Raw genomic sequence first — 19,992 nt, forward strand, 5'->3', positions numbered from 1 at the left:
TAATGTGCGCACATATTACAAGCTTAAAGTAAAAAGAATGCAACTTTTGCTAATTTTAGCCCCAATGCAAGCACATGGACGTTTGCGCTCCAACTGTTATCTAGTCATTAGTATGTATGTAAGCTTTGCTCAACAGAAAACAACTAATCTTAAATTCTGTCATGTTTTGGTGGTGGTGGAGGAAGCAAAAAAAAAAAAAAAAAAAAAAAAAAAAAAAAAGCAACTTACGCGTCTTGTATTGTCAAGTACCTTCTGATCTGGCTTTCCATAATTAGGTGGATTAGCATATGGATCATATCCCAGTTTTGCTAACATTGGTGCAATCACTGGCATGTCCCTTAAAACATCTGCAGGTATTTTCCCAACCCATTTGGATAAAGCTTCAAGATTTACTGGTTTGATGACTTGGTCTGTTGACCTTTCCACTCTGAAAGAAAAAGTAAATATCTTAATTTAGCCAAATACATATTGCATATTACATATTGCATAAGACCTAATAAAACATAAGTTATGCTTACCTGATAAATTTATTTCTCTTGTAGTGTATCCAGTCCACGGATCATCCATTACTTATGGGATATTCTCCTTCCCAACAGGAAGTTGCAAGAGGATCACCCACAGCAGAGCTGCTATATAGCTCCTCCCCTAACTGTCATATCCAGTCATTCGACCGAAAACAAACAGAGAAAGGAGAAACCATAGGGTGCAGTGGTGACTGTAGTTTAATTAAAATTTAGACCTGCCTTAAAAGGACAGGGCGGGCCGTGGACTGGATACACTACAAGAGAAATAAATTTATCAGGTAAGCATAAATTATGTTTTCTCTTGTTAAGTGTATCCAGTCCACGGATCATCCATTACTTATGGGATACCAATACCAAAGCTAAAGTACACGGATGATGGGAGGGACAAGGCAGGATTAAGCGGAAGGAACCACTGCCTGAAGAACCTTTCTCCCAAAAACAGCCTCCGAAGAAGCAAAAGTATCAAATTTGGAAAATTTGGAAAAAGTGTGAAGTGAAGACCAAGTCGCGGCCTTGCAAATCTGTTCAACAGAGGCCTCATTTTTAAAGGCCCAGGTGGAAGCCACAGCTCTAGTGGAATGAGCTGTAATCCTTTCAGGGGGCTGCTGTCCAGCAGTCTCATAGGCTTGGCGTATTATGCTCCGAAGCCAAAAGGAAAGAGAGGTTGCCGAAGCTTTTTGACCTCTCCTCTGTCCAGAGTAAACGACAAACAGGGTAGATGTTTGACGAAAATCTTTAGTAGCTTGTAAGTAAAACTTCAAGGCACGGACTACGTCCAGATTATGTAAAAGACGTTCCTTCTTTGAAGAAGGATTAGGACACAATGATGGAACAACAATCTCTTGATTGATATTCTTGTTAGAAACCACCTTAGGTAAAAACCCAGGTTTGGTACACAGGACTACCTTATCTGCATGAAAAATCAGATAAGGAGAATCACATTGTAAGGCAGATAGCTCAGAGACTCTCCGAGCCGAGGAAATAGCCATCAAAAACAGAACTTTCCAAGATAAAAGTTTAATATCAATGGAATGAAGGGGTTCAAACTGAACTCCTTGAAGAACTTTAAGAACCAAGTTTAAGCTCCACGGGGAAGCAACAGGTTTAAACACAGGCTTAATTCTAACCAAAGCCTGGCAAAATGCCTGGACATCTGGAACCTCTGCCAGACGCTTGTGCAAAAGAATAGACAGAGCAGAAATCTGTCCCTTTAAGGAACTAGCTGATAATCCTTTGTCCAAGCCCTCTTGGAGAAAAGACAATATTCTAGGAATCCTAACCTTACTCCATGAGTAATTCGTGGATTCACACCAATAAAGATATTTACTCCATATCTTGTGGTAGATTTTCCTGGTAACAGGCTTTCGTGCCTGTATTAAAGTATCAATGACTGACTCTGAGAAGCCACGCTTTGATAGAATCAAGCGTTCAATCTCCATGCAGTCAGTCTCAGAGAAATTAGATTTGGATGATTGAAAGGACCTTGTATCAGAAGGTCCTGTCTTAGAGGCAGAGTCCATGGTGGAAAGGATGACATGTCCACTAGGTCTTCATACCAAGTCCTGCGTGGCCACGCAGGTGCTATCAGAATCACCGATGCTCTCTCCTGTTTGATTTTGGCAATCAGTCGAGGGAGCAGAGGAAACAGTGGAAACACATAAGCCAGGTTGAAGAACCAAGGCGCTGCTAGAGCATCTATCAGCGTCGCTTCTGGGCCCCTGGACCTGGATCCGTAACAAGGAAGCTTGGCGTTCTGGCGAGACGCCATGAGATCCCACTCTGGCTTGCCCCAACGATGAATCAACTGAGCAAACACCTCCGGATGGAGTTCCCACTCCCCCTGATGGAAAGTCTGACGACTTCGAAAATCCGCCTCCCAGTTCTCCACGCCTGGGATATGGATTGCTGACAGGTGGCAAGAGTGGTACTCTGCCCAGCGAATTATTTTTGAGACTTCTAACATCGCTAGGGAACTCCTGGTTCCCCCTTGATGGTTGATGTAAGCCACAGTCGTGATGTTGTCCGACTGAAATCTGATGAACCTCAGTGTTGCTAACTGAGGCCAATCCAGAAGAGCATTGAATATCGCTCTTAACTCCAGAATATTTATTGGAAGGAGTTTCTCCTCCTGAGTCCAGGGAATTCCAGACTGCACCCCAACCTAGAAGGCTGGCATCTGTTGTTACAATTGTCCAATCTGGCCTGCGAAAGGTCATACCCTTGGACAGGTGTACCCGAGACAACCACCAGAGAAGAGAATCTCTGGTCTCTTGATCCAGATTTAGCAGAGGGGACAAATCTGTGTAATCCCCATTCCACTGACTCAGCATGCATAATTGCAGCGGTCTGAGATGAAGGCGCGCAAATGGCACTATGTCCATTGCCGCTACCATTAAGCCGATTACCTCCATACACTGAGCTACCGAAGGGCGCGGAATGGAGTGAAGAACACAGCAAGCATTTAGAAGTTTTGATAACCTGGACTCTGTCAGGTAAATTTTCATTTCTACAGAATCTATAAGAGTCCCTAAGAAGGAGACTCTTGTGAGTGGGGATAGAGAACTCTTTTCCTCGTTCACTTTCCACCCGTGCGACCTCAGAAATGCCAGAACTATCTCTGTATGAGACTTGGCAACTTGAAAGCTTGACGCCTGTATCAGGATGTCGTCTAGATACGGAGCCACCGGTCTTAGAACCACCAGAAGTGAGCCCAGAACCTTTGTAAAGATTCTCGGGGCTGTAGCCAACCCGAAGGGAAGAGCTACAAATTGGTAATGCCTGTCTAGAAAGGTAAACCTTAGAAACCGATGATGATCTTTGTGAATCGGTATGTGAAGGTAGGCATCCTTTAAGTCCACTGTGGTCATGTACTGACCTTCTTGGATCATAGGTAGGATGGTCCGAATAGTTTCCATTTTGAAAGATGGAACTCTGAGGAATTTGTTTAAGATCTTTAGATCTAAAATTGGTCTGAAGGTTCCCTCTTTTTTGGGAACCACAAACAGATTTGAATAAAAACCCTGTCCTTGTTCCGTCCGCGGAACTGGATGGATCACTCCCATAACTAGGAGGTCTTGCACACAGCGTAGGAATGCCTCTTTCTTTATCTGATTTGCAGATAGCCTTGAAAGATGAAATCTCCCTTGTGGAGGGGAAGCTTTGAAGTCCAGAAGATATCCCTGAGATATGATCTCCAACGCCCAGGGATCCCGAACATCTCTTGCCCACGCCTGGGCGAAGAGAGAAAGTCTGCCCCCTACTAGATCCGTCGCCGGATAGGGGGCCGTTCATTCATGCTGTCTTAGAGGCAGCAGCAGGCTTTCTGGCCTGCTTGCCTTTGTTCCAGGACTTGTTAGGTTTCCAGGCCTGCTTAGATTGAGCAAAAGTTCCCTCTTGTTTTGAAGCGGAGGAAGTTGATGCTGTACCTGCCTTGAAATTTCAAAAGGCACGAAAATTAGACAGTTTGGCCTTTGCTTTGGCCCTGTCCTGAGGAAGGGTGTGACCCTTACCTCCAGTAATGTCAGCAATAATTTCCTTCAAACCAGGCCCGAATAAGGTCTGCCCCTTGAAAGGAATGTTGAGTAATTTAGACTTCGAAGTCACGTCAGCTGACCAGGATTTAAGCCATAGCGCCCTACGCGCTTGGATGGCGAATCCGGAATTCTTAGCCGTTAGTTTAGTCAAATGAACAATGGCATCAGAAACAAATGAGTTAGCTAGCTTAAGTGTTCTAAGCTTGTCAATAATTTCAGTCCATGGAGCTGTATGGATGGCCTCTTCCAGGGCCTCAAACCAGAATGCCGCCGCGGCCGTGACAGGCGCAATGCATGCAAGGGGCTGTAACATAAAACCTTGTTGAATAAACATTTTCTTAAGGTAAGTGGTAACCCTCCAATTTTTTATCCATTGGATCTGAAAAAGCACAACTGTCCTCAACCGGGATAGTAGTACGCTTTGCTAAAGTAGAAACTGCTCCCTCCACCTTAGGGACCGTCTGCCATAAGTCCCGTGTAGTGGTGTCTATTGGAAACATTTTTCTAAATATAGGAGGTGGGGAAAAAGGCACACCCGGTCTATCCCACTCCTTGCTAATAATTTCTGTAAGCCTTTTAGGTATAGGAAAAACATCAGTACACACCGGCACCGCATAGTATTTATCCAGCCTACACAATCTCTCTGGTACTGCAACTGTGTTACAGTCATTCAGAGCAGCTAATACCTCCCCAAGCAACACACGGAGGTTCTCAAGCTTAAATTTAAAATTAGAAATCTCTGAATCAGGTTTCCCCGAATCAGAGATGTCACCCACAGACTGAAGCTCTCCGTCCTCATGATCTGCATATTGTGACGCAGTATCAGACATGGCCCTTACAGCATCTGCGCGCTCTGTATTTCTCCTAACCCCAGAGCAATTGCGCTTGCCTCTTAATTCAGGCAACCTGGATAATACCTCTGACAGGGTATTATTCATGATTGCAGCCATGTCCTGCAAGGTAATCGCTATGGGCGTCCCTGATGTAATTGGCGCCATATTAGCGTACATCCCCTGAGCGGGAGGCGAAGGGTCTGACACGTGGGGAGAGTTAGTCAGCATAACTTCCCCCTCGTCAGAATCTTCTGGTGATATTTCTTTTATAGTTAAAGACTGATCTTTACTGTTTAAGGTGAAATCAATACATTTAGTACACATTCTCCTATGGGGCTCCACCATGGCTTTCAAACATAATGAACAAGTAGTTTCCTCTGTGTCAGACATGTTTAAACAGACTAGCAATGAGACTAGCAAGCTTGGAAAACACTTTAAACAAGTTTACAAGCAATATAAAAAACGTTACTGCACCTTTAAGAAACACAAATTTTGTCAAAATTTGAAATAACAGTGAAAAAAGGCAGTTACACTAACAAAATTTTTACAGTGTATGTAATAAGTTAGCAGAGCATTGCACCCACTTGCAAATGGATGATTAACCCCTTAATACCCAAAATGGAATAATAAAAGACAAAAACGTTTTTTTTTTGTTTTGTTTTTTCTTTCAAACAGTCACAACAACTGCCACAGCTCTACTGTGGCTTTTTACCTCCCTCAAAAACGAATTTGAAGCCTTTTGAGCCCTCCAGAGATGTCCTGGATCATGCAGAGGGAAACTGAATGTCTCTGTCAGTATTTTTATCTGCACAGAAAAGCACTAAAAAAGGCCCCTCCCACTCATATTACAACAGTGGAAAGCCTAAGGAAACTGTTACTAGGCAAAATTCAAGCCAGCCATGTGGAAAAAAACTAGGCCCCAATAAGTTTTATCACCAAATACATATAAAAACGATTAAACATGCCAGCAAACGTTTTATATTACATTTTTATAAGAGTATGCATCTCTATTAATAAGCCTGATACCAGTAGCTATCACTGCATTTAAGGCTTTACTTACATTAGTTCGGTATCAGCAGCATTTTCTAGCAAATTCCATCCCTAAAAAAATATTAACTGCACATACCTTATTGCAGGAAAACCTGCACGCCATTCCCTCTCTGAAGTTACCTCACTCCACAGAATATGTGAGAACAGCCATGGATCTTAGTTACTTCTGCTAAGATCATAGAAAACACAGGCAGATTCTTCTTCTAAATACTGCCTGAGATAAACAGTACACTCCGGCACCATTTAAAAATAACAAACTTTTGATTGAAGAATAAACAAAGTATAAAACACCACACTCCTCTTACGACCTCCATCTTGGTTGAGGCTTGCAAGAGAATGACTGGATATGACAGTTAGGGGAGGAGCTATATAGCAGCTCTGCTGTGGGTGATCCTCTTGCAACTTCCTGTTGGGAAGGAGAATATACCATAAGTAATGGATGATCCGTGGACTGGATACACTTAACAAGAGAAAAGATGAAACTATTTTATCTGAGAAACCTTTAACCTTGAAAATTGAGGATTCAGTAACCAAGGCATCAGTTGGCACTGGTAGGTAAAGAAATGGACCGCAAAAATATTGTCATGCCATAACTAATTTTCTAAAATAAAGTCCATTACAACTTGCCCTTTTTAATTTTAATAAAACTGCTGAGAAGTTCAAATGGCCTTGAATTACAGAAATCAAACATAAACTGGATGTATGCCCATTGCATTACAAGCTGGCCGCAAACACCTACAACTAGTTAACATATGCAACCTCCTTTGTGTAGTAGTACTGGAACATAAAGTACAGAATGAGTTCCCCACTCCTTAGAGCATCAAACTTAGAGAAAACATAATGTATGCTTACCTTAATTTATTTCATGGTAGTGAGAGTTCACGATCCATCACTCCTGGGAATTACTCTTCCGTACCACTAAGAGGAAGTGAAAAAATCCAAACACCAAGAGCTCAATAAAATCCTTACACCATACTAGAAACTAGTCTGACGTTAAGCCAAGCATAAAAGTTAGAAAAAGTAATAATACAGAAAAAATAAAGCAACCACAAGAAAAAAATAAATAGGGTGGGGTATTGTGGACTCTCACCACCATGAAAGAAATTAATTTATCCGTTAAGCATAATTTTTTTTTTCATACAAGTTGTGAGAGTTCACAATCCATTACTCATGGGAAACCAAAAACCAAGCAGTAAAGTCCATGAGTAACGAGGCTGGGACAAGCATTATCTATAATGTAATGTTTATTCTTATATAATAAAAAAAATTTTAAACTACTAAATACTAGAAAGTGTTTTTCCTTTTTTGTTTTATGCAAAAAAACATGAATAATGAGAAACAGTCTGAAGGCCTTTCCTACCAAAGACTGCTTCAGAAGAAGCAAAAACATCAACATGATAGACTTTAGTGCATATCTGATCTACAGAATCCTCATTCTTAACCCCTTCATGATCAGAAAACGTTTCCATTTGTTGACCGTTTGGGACCAGGGCTATTCTTACATTTCTGCTGTGTTTGTGTTTAGCTGTAATTTTCCTCTTACTCATTTACTGTACCCACACATATTATATACCGTTTTTCTCGCCATTAAATGGACTTTCTAAAGATACCATTATTTTCATCATATCTTATAATTTACTATATTTTTTTTATAAAATATGAAAAAATGGGAAAAAAACACACATTTTCTAACTTTGACTCCCAAAATCTGTTACACATCTACAACCATGCTAAATAGTTTCTAAATTTTGTCTTGAGTTTAGAAATACCCAATGTTTACATGTTCTTTACTTTTTTGTAAGTTATAGGGCAATAAATACAAGTAGCACTTTGCTATTTCCAAACAATTTTATTTTCAAAATTAGCGATAGTTACATTGGAACACTGATATCTGTCAGGAATCCCTGAATAACCCTTCACATGTATATATTTTTGTTTAGTAGACAACCCAAAGTAATGATCTAGGCCTAATATTCAATATTTCATGCCACTATTCCATCGCCAAATGCGATCAAATAAAACAAATCGTTCATTTTTTCACAAACATTTTCACAAACTTTAGGTTTTTCACTGAAATTATTTATAAATCGCTTGTGCAATTATGGCACAAATGGTTGTAAATGCTTCTCTGGGATCCCCTTTGTTCAGAAATACTTATATGGCTTTGGCATTGCTTTTTAGTAATCAGAAGGCTGCTAAATGCCGCTGCGCACTACACGTGAATTATGCCCAGCAGTGAAGGGGTTAATTAGGGACCATGTAGGGAGTTTGTAGGGTTAATTTTAGCTTTAGTGTAGTAGACAACCCAAATAATTGATCTAGGCCCATTTTGGTATATTTCATGCCACCATTTCACCACCAAATGCGGTCAAATAAAAAAAAAAATCACTAAGTTTTTCACAATTTTAGGTTTCTCACTGAAATTATTTACAAACAGTGCAATCATGGCACAAATGGTTGCAAATACTTCTCTGGGAACCCCTTTGTTCAGGAATAGCAGACATATATGGCTTTGGCGTTGCTTTTTGGTAATTAGAAGGCCACTAAATGCGCACCACACTTGTATTATGCAGTGACGGGGTTAATTAGGTAGCTTGTAGGGTTCATTTTAGTTTTAGTGTAGAGATCAACCTCCCACCTGACACATCCCACCACCTGATCCCTCCCAAACAGCTCTCTTCCCTCTCCAACCCCATAATTGTCCCCGCCATCTTAAGTACTGGCAGAAAGTCTGCTAGTACTAAAATAAAAGGCATTTTTTTTATTATTATTAATTATGCAGTATTAGATCCCCCCTTAGCCCCCAACCTCCCTGATCCCCCCACCATACAGCTTTCTAACCCTCCCCCCTTTACCTACTTGTCGCCATCTTGGGTACTGGCAGCTGTCTGCCAGTACCCAGTTTTCCACAAAAAAGTAGTTTTTTTTTTAAATTTTATATTAAAAATAAGTGTTTTTCTGTAGTGTAGCTGCCCCCCCTCAATACCCTCCCCCCCAGATCTGTTGGCCAATATTTAATACCCCCCCCCCTTTCCTCTCCCTGCTTCACGTGCATTCTTGAATTTGGATTATGTAAATGTGGCGTGCGCGCGCACATACGCGTGCGTCCACCCCGCCGTGCCCGCGAGTGAACACGTACAAATTGGTGTGCACAGGAACCAGAACTTGATGGGCCGCCTTCTCTGCATCGGTGGTTTAAAAAGGGTATTGCATTTCAGCGCTTCAAACCCCAGAGGACGTGTCAGGCACGTCCTTGGTCCTTAAGGGTAATTTTTTTATACGACGTACCTGACACGTCCTCGGTTGCGAAGGGGTTAATGGCCCAAGATGTGGCAATTGACCTGGTTGAATGGGCAGTAATCCATTTAGGAGGAGACTGACGCGTCTCCAAGCAAGCGGTCTGAATCAAAGGCATAAGCCTTTCTAGAACCAAAAAAGTAAACAAACTAGAAGTTTGCCTAAAATCCTTAGTAGCCTGCAAATAGTATTTCAAGGCTCTAATAACATCCAAATAAATTCTTAGGATTAGGATAAATGGAATGAACAACAAAATTTCCATACTCATATTATTCGAAGACACCACCTTATGTGTAACATTTAGATTAAGTGGGTTTTTTTTTTTATTCTAGAGCACAACTGCTGATCAGATAATAAGGGTTATTAACAGGCATAATCATGACTAATGCCTGCACAAAATAATGAATAACAGGAAGATTAATAATCTTCATATGAAACAAAACTGAAAGAGCGTAAATCTGACCTCTTAAGGAACTGGTGGATAAATCTTTATACAAAAGCATCCTGCAGAAACTGCAAACATAAAGAATGACAGGGAAAACCATGATCCAAACACCACAAAATATAGGCCTTCCAAGCCTTATGATAGATCATTCTAATCACAGGTTTATGAACTTGTATCAAAGTCTTAATTACAGAGTGTGCCATAGAACTAACCGTTCAATATAGGCTGCAGCAGTGAAATTGCCTGATTGAAATTGGAGATTAGGACAACTCTGGAGTTCCAGAACACTTATTGGCATCCTCACCTTCCGAGGAGCCCAAACACTCTGTGCCTTCAGGGACCCCTCAGACTGCCCCCCAACCTGTAAGACTTGCAACTGTAGTGATCACAGTCCAAATAGGATGAGAAAAAGAAGCCCCCTGCATAATAGGCTGATGATGTGAATTGGAACATGAAGGTAAGCATCCTTTAAATCTGTTGTGGATATAAACTCAACTTGCGGAACAAAAGGCAAAAAGAAAATTTATGCTTACCTGATAAATGTATTTATTTATGGATATGGTGAGTCCACGTCGTCATAAATTACTAGTGGAAATATCACTCCTGGCCAGCAGGTGGAGGCAAAGAGCACCACAGCAATGCTGTTCAGTATCACTCCCCTTCCCACAATCTCCAGTCATTCGACTGAAGGAAAATGGAAAAAGGAATAACACAAAGGTGTAGAGTTGCCTAAGGTTTAGTCAAAAACAACTGTCTAAAATTTATGGAAGGTGTTGTGGACTCACCAGATTCTGAAAGAAAGAAATTTATCAGGTAAGCATACATTTTCTTTTCTTTCCTAAGACATGGTGAGTCCACGACATCATCAATTACTAGTGGGAACCAATACCCAAACTAGAGGACACAGATGACTAGGGAGAAAAAAAGACAGGCATACCTAAACAGAAGGCACCTTTCTCCCCCCAAAAAAGCCTCAGCCGAGGCAAAAGTATCAAATTTTGAATTTTTTTTTAAAATGTATATAGAGAGGACCAAGTTGCAGCCTTGCAAATCTGTTCCACATAAGCTTTTGTTTTGAAAACCCAGGAAGAGGAAACAGCTCTTGTGGTATGAGCTGTAATTCTCTCAGGAGGCTGCTGACCAGGTCTCATAAACAAAACGAATAATACTTCTCAACCAGAGGGAAAGAGAAGTAGCAGAAACCTTCTGACCGTTACGCTTGCTAGAGAAACAAACAAACAGGACAGAAGGCAGGCGAAAATCCTTAGTCGTCTGTAGGAAGAATTTTAAAGCACGCACCACATCCAAGGTGTGTAACAAACGTTCCATATGTGAAGAAGGATTAGAACACAGAGAAGGAACAACAATTTTCTGATTAATATTTCATTCTGAAAACCCAACTTAGTACGAAAAACCGCCTTATCAGCATGAAAGATAAGATAGGGTGAATCACACTGCAAGGCAAAGAGTTCCAAAACTCTCCAAGCAGAAGAAATAGCAAAAAGAAACAAAACCTTCCAAGATAATAACTTAATATCTATGGAGTGCAATGGCTCAAACGGAGCCTGCTGTAAAACTTTAAGAACAAGGTTAAGGCTCCAAGAAGGTGCAGCAAACTTAAACACAGGCCTGATTCTGACCAGGGCCTGACAAAAAGACTGAACATCTGGTACATCAGCCAGACATTTGTGTAACAAAAACAGAATTTATGTTTACCTGATAAATTACTTTCTCCAACGGTGTGTCCGGTCCACGGCGTCATCCTTACTTGTGGGATATTCTCTTCCCCAACAGGAAATGGCAAAGAGCCCAGCAAAGCTGGTCACATGATCCCTCCTAGGCTGCGCCTACCCCAGTCATTCGACCGACGTTAAGGAGGAATATTTGCATAGGAGAAACCATATGATACCGTGGTGACTGTAGTTAAAGAAAATAAAATATCAGACCTGATTAAAAAACCAGGGCGGGCCGTGGACCGGACACACCGTTGGAGAAAGTAATTTATCAGGTAAACATAAATTCTGTTTTCTCCAACATAGGTGTGTCCGGTCCACGGCGTCATCCTTACTTGTGGGAACCAATACCAAAGCTTTAGGACACGGATGAAGGGAGGGAGCAAATCAGGTCACCTAGATGGAAGGCACCACGGCTTGCAAAACCTTTCTCCCAAAAATAGCCTCTGAAGAAGCAAAAGTATCAAACTTGTAAAATTTGGTAAAAGTGTGCAGTGAAGACCAAGTCGCTGCCCTACATATCTGATCAACAGAAGCCTCGTTCTTGAAGGCCCATGTGGAAGCCACAGCCCTAGTGGAATGAGCTGTGATTCTTTCAGGAGGCTGACGTCCGGCAGTCTCGTAAGCCAATCTGATGATGCTTTTAATCCAAAAAGAGAGAGAGGTAGAAGTTGCTTTTTGACCTCTCCTTTTACCAGAATAAACAACAAACAAGGAAGATGTTTGTCTAAAATCCTTTGTAGCATCTAAATAGAATTTTAGAGCGCGAACAACATCCAAATTGTGCAACAAACGTTCCTTCTTCGAAACTGGTTTCGGACACAAAGAAGGCACGACTATCTCCTGGTTAATGTTTTTGTTAGAAACAACCTTTGGAAGAAAACCAGGTTTAGTACGTAAAACCACCTTATCTGCATGGAACACCAGATAAGGAGGAGAACACTGCAGAGCAGATAATTCTGAAACTCTTCTAGCAGAAGAAATTGCAACCAAAAACAAAACTTTCCAAGATAATAACTTAATATCAACGGAATGTAAGGGTTCAAACGGAACCCCCTGAAGAACTGAAAGAACTAAGTTGAGACTCCAAGGAGGAGTCAAAGGTTTGTAAACAGGCTTGATTCTAACCAGAGCCTGAACAAAGGCTTGAACATCTGGCACAGCCGCCAGCTTTTTGTGAAGTAACACAGACAAGGCAGAAATCTGTCCCTTCAAGGAACTTGCAGATAATCCTTTCTCCAATCCTTCTTGAAGAAAGGATAGAATCTTAGGAATCTTTACCTTGTCCCAAGGGAATCCTTTAGATTCACACCAGCAGATATATTTTTTCCATATTTTGTGGTAAATTTTTCTAGTTACAGGCTTTCTGGCCTGAACAAGAGTATCAATAACAGAATCTGAGAACCCTCGTTTTGATAAGATCAAGCGTTCAATCTCCAAGCAGTCAGCTGGAGTGAGACCAGATTCGGATGTTCGAACGGACCTTGAACAAGAAGGTCTCGTCTCAAAGGTAGCTTCCATGGTGGAGCCGATGACATATTCACCAGATCTGCATACCAAGTCCTGCGTGGCCACGCAGGAGCTATCAAGATCACCGACGCCCTCTCCTGATTGATCCTGGCTACCAGCCTGGGGATGAGAGGAAACGGCGGGAATACATAAGCTAGTTTGAAGGTCCAAGGTGCTACTAGTGCATCTACTAGAGTCGCCTTGGGATCCCTGGATCTGGACCCGTAGCAAGGAACCTTGAAGTTCTGACGAGAGGCCATCAGATCCATGTCTGGAATGCCCCACAGTTGAGTAATTTGGGCAAAGATTTCCGGATGGAGTTCCCACTCCCCCGGATGTAATGTCTGACGACTCAGAAAATCCGCTTCCCAATTTTCCACTCCTGGGATGTGGATTGCAGACAGGTGGCAGGAGTGAGTCTCCGCCCATTGAATGATTTTGGTCACTTCTTCCATCGCCAGGCAACTCCTTGTTCCCCCCTGATGGTTGATGTACGCAACAGTCGTCATGTTGTCTGATTGAAACCGTATGAACTTGGCCTTTGCTAGCTGAGGCCAAGCCTTGAGAGCATTGAATATCGCTCTCAGTTCCAGAATATTTATCGGTAGAAGAGATTCTTCCCGAGACCAAAGACCCTGAGCTTTCAGGGATCCCCAGACCGCGCCCCAGCCCATCAGACTGGCGTCGGTCGTGACAATGACCCACTCTGGTCTGCGGAAGGTCATCCCTTGTGACAGGTTGTCCAGGGACAGCCACCAACGGAGTGAGTCTCTGGTCCTCTGATTTACTTGTATCTTCGGAGACAAGTCAGTATAGTCCCCATTCCACTGACTGAGCATGCACAGTTGTAATGGTCTTAGATGAATGCGCGCAAAAGGAACTATGTCCATTGCCGCTACCATCAAACCTATCACTTCCATGCACTGCGCTATGGAAGGAAGAGGAACGGAATGAAGTGTTTGACAAGAGTTTAGAAGTTTTGTTTTTCTGGCCTCTGTCAGAAAAATCCTCATTTCTAAGGAGTCTATTATTGTTCCCAAGAAGGGAACCCTTGTCGACGGAGATAGAGAACTCTTTTCCACGTTCACTTTCCATCCGTGAGATCTGAGAAAGGCCAGGACTATGTCCGTGTGAGCCTTTGCTTGAGGAAGGGACGACGCTTGAATCAGAATGTCGTCCAAGTAAGGTACTACTGCAATGCCCCTTGGTCTTAGCACCGCTAGAAGGGACCCTAGTACCTTTGTGAAAATCCTTGGAGCAGTGGCTAATCCGAAAGGAAGCGCCACGAACTGGTAATGCTTGTCCAGGAATGCGAACCTTAGGAACCGATGATGTTCCTTGTGGATAGGAATATGTAGATACGCATCCTTTAAATCCACCGTGGTCATGAATTGACCTTCCTGGATGGAAGGAAGAATTGTTCGAATGGTTTCCATTTTGAACGATGGAACCTTGAGAAACTTGTTTAAGATCTTGAGATCTAAGATTGGTCTGAACGTTCCCTCTTTTTTGGGAACTATGAACAGATTGGAGTAGAACCCCATCCCTTGTTCTCCTAATGGAACAGGATGAATCACTCCCATTTTTAACAGGTCTTCTACACAATGTAAGAATGCCTGTCTCTTTATGTGGTCTGAAGACAATTGAGACCTGTGGAACCTCCCCCTTGGGGGAAGCCCCTTGAATTCCAGAAGATAACCTTGGGAGACTATTTCTAGTGGCCAAGGATCCAGAACATCTCTTGCCCAAGCCTGAGCGAAGAGAGAGAGTCTGCCCCCCACCAGATCCGGTCCCGGATCGGGGGCCAACATTTCATGCTGTCTTGGTAGCAGTGGCAGGTTTCTTGGCCTGCTTTCCCTTGTTCCAGCCTTGCATTGGTCTCCAGGCTGGCTTGGCTTGAGAAGTATTACCCTCTTGCTTAGAGGACATAGCACTTGGGGCTGGTCCGTTTCTACGAAAGGGACGAAAATTAGGTTTATTTTTGGCCTTGAAAGACCTATCCTGAGGAAGGGCGTGGCCCTTACCCCCAGTGATATCAGAGATAATCTCTTTCAAGTCAGGGCCAAACAGCGTTTTCCCCTTGAAAGGAATGTTAAGGAGTTTGTTCTTGGAAGACGCATCCGCTGACCAAGATTTCAACCAAAGCGCTCTACGCGCCACAATAGCAAACCCAGAATTCTTCGCCGCTAACCTAGCCAATTGCAAAGTGGCGTCTAGGGTGAAAGAATTAGCCAATTTGAGAGCACGGATTCTGTCCATAATCTCCTCATAAGGAGGAGAATCACTATCGATCGCCTTTACTAGCTCATCGAACCAGAAACACGCGGCTGTAGTGACAGGGACAATGCATGAAATTGGTTGTAGAAGGTAACCTTGCTGAACAAACATCTTTTTAAGCAAACCTTCTAATTTTTTATCCATAGGATCTTTGAAAGCACAACTATCTTCTATGGGTATAGTGGTGCGTTTGTTTAAAGTAGAAACCGCTCCCTCGACCTTGGGGACAGTCTGCCATAAGTCCTTTCTGGGGTCGACCATAGGAAACAATTTTTTAAATATGGGGGGAGGGACGAAAGGTATACCGGGCCTTTCCCATTCTTTATTTACAATGTCCGCCACCCGCTTGGGTATAGGAAAAGCTTCTGGGAGCCCCGGGACCTCTAGGAACTTGTCCATTTTACATAGTTTCTCTGGGATGATCAAATTCTCACAATCATCCAGAGTGGATAATACCTCCTTAAGCAGAGCGCGGAGATGTTCCAACTTAAATTTAAATGTAATCACATCGGGTTCAGCTTGTTGAGAAATTTTCCCTGAATCTGAAATTTCTCCCTCAGACAAAACCTCCCTGGCCCCCTCAGACTGGTGTAGGGGCATTTCAGAACCATTATCATCAGCGTCCTCATGCTCTTCAGTATCTAAAACAGAGCAGTCGCGCTTACGCTGATAAGTGGGCATTTTGGCTAAAATGTTTTTGATAGAATTATCCATTACAGCCGTTAATTGTTGCATAGTAAGGAGTATTGGCGCGCTAGATGTACTAGGGGCCTCCTGAGTGGGCAAGACTCGTGTAGACGAAGGAGGGAATGATGCAGTACCATGCTTACTCCCCTCACTTGAGGAATCATCTTGGGCATCATTTTCAGTGTCACATAAATCACATTTATTTAAATGAGAAGGAACCTTGGCTTCCCCACATTCAGAACACAGTCTATCTGGTAGTTCAGACATGTTAAACAGGCATAAACCTGATAACAAAGTACAAAAAACGTTTTAAAATAAAACCGTTACTGTCACTTTAAATTTTAAACTGAACACACTTTATTACTGCAATTGCGAAAAAGTATGAAGGAATTGTTCAAAATTCACCAAAATTTCACCACAGTGTCTTAAAGCCTTAAAAGTATTGCACACCAAATTTGGAAGCTTTAACCCTTAAAATAACGGAACCGGAGCCGTTTTTAACTTTAACCCCTTTACAGTCCCTGGTATCTGCTTTGCTGAGACCCAACCAAGCCCAAAGGGGAATACGATACCAAATGACGCCTTCAGAAAGTCTTTTCTATGTATCAGAGCTCCTCACACATGCGACTGCATGTCATGCTTCTCAAAAACAAGTGCGCAATACCGGCGCGAAAATGAGGCTCTGCCTATGATTAGGGAAAGCCCCTAGAGAATAAGGTGTCTAAAACAGTGCCTACCGATATTATTTAACAAAAATACCCAGATTAAATGATTCCTCAAGGCTAAAAATGTGTAATATATGAATCGATTTAGCCCAGAAAATGTCTACAGTCTTAATAAGCCCTTGAGAAGCCCTTATTTACTGTCTGAATAAAAATGGCTTACCGGATCCCATAGGGAAAATGACAGCTTCCAGCATTACATCGTCTTGTTAGAATGTGTCATACCTCAAGCAGCAAAAGACTGCTCACTGTTCCCCCAACTGAAGTTAATTCCTCTCAACAGTCCTGTGTGGAACAGCCATGGATTTTAGTAACGGTTGCTAAAATCATTTTCCTCATACAAACAGAAATCTTCATCTCTTTTCTGTTTCAGAGTAAATAGTACATACCAGCACTATTTTAAAATAACAAACTCTTGATTGAATAATAAAAACTACAGTTAAACACTAAAAAACTCTAAGCCATCTCCGTGGAGATGTTGCCTGTACAACGGCAAAGAGAATGACTGGGGTAGGCGGAGCCTAGGAGGGATCATGTGACCAGCTTTGCTGGGCTCTTTGCCATTTCCTGTTGGGGAAGAGAATATCCCACAAGTAAGGATGACGCCGTGGACCGGACACACCTATGTTGGAGAAACAGATAACGCAGAAATCTGTCAGACAATCTCTTCTCCAGATGCTCCTGGAGAAAAAGACAAAATCCTAGGAATCCTGACCCTACTCCAAGAGTAGACCTTGGATTCACACCAATAAAGACATTTACATCATACCTTATGGTAAATCTTTTCAGTAACAGGCTTGCGAGCCTGAAACATGGTCTCAATGAACGACTCAGAAAAAACAAGCTTAGACAGAACTAAGTGTTCAATCTCCAAGCAGTCAGCTTCATGGAAATGAGATTTGGATTAAGGAATCGACCCTGAGTTAGAAGGTCCTCCAAGGTGGAAGAGATGACATCTTCACTAGATCTGCATAGCAAATCCTGCGATGCCACCCAGGAGCTTTTAGAATCCCTGATGCTCTCTCCTGCTTGATACAAGCAATGACTCATGGAAGGAGAGCAAACGGAGGAAAAAACAGAATTTATGTTTACCTGATAAATTACTTTCTCCAACGGTGTGTCCGGTCCACGGCGTCATCCTTACTTGTGGGATATTCTCTTCCCCAACAGGAAATGGCAAAGAGCCCAGCAAAGCTGGTCACATGATCCCTCCTAGGCTCCGCCTACCCCAGTCATTCGACCGACGTTAAGGAGGAATATTTGCATAGGAGAAACCATATGGTACCGTGGTGACTGTAGTTAAAGAAAATAAATTATCAGACCTGATTAAAAAAACCAGGGCGGGCCGTGGGCCGGACACACCGTTGGAGAAAGTAATTTATAAGGTAAACATAAATTCTGTTTTCTCCAACATAGGTGTGTCCGGTCCACGGCGTCATCCTTACTTGTGGGAACCAATACCAAAGCTTTAGGACACGGATGAAGGGAGGGAGCAAATCAGGTCACCTAAATGGAAGGCACCACGGTTTGCAAAACCTTTCTCCCAAAAATAGCCTCAGAAGAAGCAAAAGTATCAAACTTGTAAAATTTGGTAAAAGTGTGCAGTGAAGACCAAGTCGCTGCCCTACATATCTGATCAACAGAAGCCTCGTTCTTGAAGGCCCATGTGGAAGCCACAGCCCTAGTGGAATGAGCTGTGATTCTTTCGGGAGGCTGCCGTCCGGCAGTCTCGTAAGCCAATCTGATGATGCTTTTAATCCAAAAAGAGAGAGAGAGGTAGAAGTTGCTTTTTGACCTCTCCTTTTACCGGAATAAACAACAAACAAGGAAGATGTTTGTCTAAAATCCTTTGTAGCTTCTAAATAGAATTTTAGAGCGCGAACAACATCCAAATTGTGCAACAAACGTTCCTTCTTTGAAACTGGTTTCGGACACAGAGAAGGTACGATAATCTCCTGGATAATGTTTTTGTTAGAAACAACTTTTGGAAGAAAACCAGGTTTAGTACGTAAAACCACCTTATCTGCATGGAACACCAGATAAGGAGGAGAACACTGCAGAGCAGATAATTCTGAAACTCTTCTAGCAGAAGAAATTGCAACTAAAAACAAAACTTTCCAAGATAATAACTTAATATCAACGGAATGTAAGGGTTCAAACGGAACCCCCTGAAGAACTGAAAGAACTAAATTGAGACTCCAAGGAGGAGTCAAAGGTTTGTAAACAGGCTTAATTCTAACCAGAGCCTGAACAAAGGCTTGAACATCTGGCACAGCTGCCAGCTTTTTGTGAATTAACACAGACAAGGCAGAAATCTGTCCCTTCAGGGAACTTGCAGATAATCCTTTTTCCAATCCTTCTTGAAGGAAGGATAGAATCTTAGGAATCTTAACCTTGTCCCAAGGGAATCCTTTAGATTCACACCAACAGATATATTTTTTCCAAATTTTGTGGTAAATCTTTCTAGTTACAGGCTTTCTGGCCTGAACAAGAGTATCGATAACAGAATCTGAGAACCCTCGCTTCGATAAGATCAAGCGTTCAATCTCCAAGCAGTCAGCTGGAGTGAAACCAGGTTCGGATGTTCGAACGGACCCTGAACAAGAAGGTCTCGTCTCAAAGGTAGCTTCCAAGGTGGAGCCGATGACATATTCACCAGATCTGCATACCAAGTCCTGCGTGGCCACGCAGGAGCTATCAAGATCACCGACGCCCTCTCCTGATTGATCCTGGCTACCAGCCTGGGGATGAGAGGAAACGGCGGGAACCCATAAGCTAGTTTGAAGGTCCAAGGTGCTACTAGTGCATCCACTAGAGCCGCCTTGGGATCCCTGGATCTGGACCCGTAGCAAGGAACTTTGAAGTTCTGACGAGAGGCCATCAGATCCATGTCTGGAATGCCCCACAGCTGAGTGACTTGGGCAAAGATTTCCGGATGGAGTTCCCACTCCCCCGGATGCAATGTCTGACGACTCAGAAAATCCGCTTCCCAATTTTCCACTCCTGGGATGTGGATAGCGGACAGGTGGCAGGAGTGAGACTCCGCCCATAGAATGATTTTGGTCACTTCTTCCATCGCTAGGGAACTCCTTGTTCCCCCCTGATGGTTGATGTACGCAACAGTTGTCATGTTGTCTGATTGAAACCGTATGAACTTGGCCCTCGCTAGCTGAGGCCAAGCCTTGAGAGCATTGAATATCGCTCTCAGTTCCAGAATATTTATCGGTAGAAGAGATTCTTCCCGAGACCAAAGACCCTGAGCTTTCAGGGATCCCCAGACCGCGCCCCAGCCCATCAGACTGGCGTCGGTCGTGACAATGACCCACTCTGGTCTGCGGAATGTCATCCCTTGTGACAGGTTGTCCAGGGACAGCCACCAACG

The 19,992-nt window shown here is 42.8% G+C and overlaps 1 protein-coding gene across 5 annotated transcripts in view; it reads right to left on the reverse strand.

Annotated features, from left to right (window-relative positions):
- TPST1 (tyrosylprotein sulfotransferase 1) overlaps positions 1–19,992 on the reverse strand; it is a 403,891-nt gene that overhangs the window by 156,810 nt on the left and 227,089 nt on the right. For 3 of the 5 annotated variants that reach the window (XM_053707439.1, XM_053707437.1, XM_053707436.1), the window contains exon 3: positions 229–427. In XM_053707439.1, coding sequence (XP_053563414.1) covers positions 229–427 — 199 coding nt within the window. The remainder of the gene's footprint in view (positions 1–228; positions 428–19,992) is intronic. The other 2 variants (XM_053707441.1, XM_053707438.1) reach the window with 1 other exon arrangement.

Source organism: Bombina bombina, chromosome 3, assembly GCF_027579735.1.
Source record: "Bombina bombina isolate aBomBom1 chromosome 3, aBomBom1.pri, whole genome shotgun sequence".
NCBI lineage: Eukaryota > Metazoa > Chordata > Amphibia > Anura > Bombinatoridae > Bombina > Bombina bombina.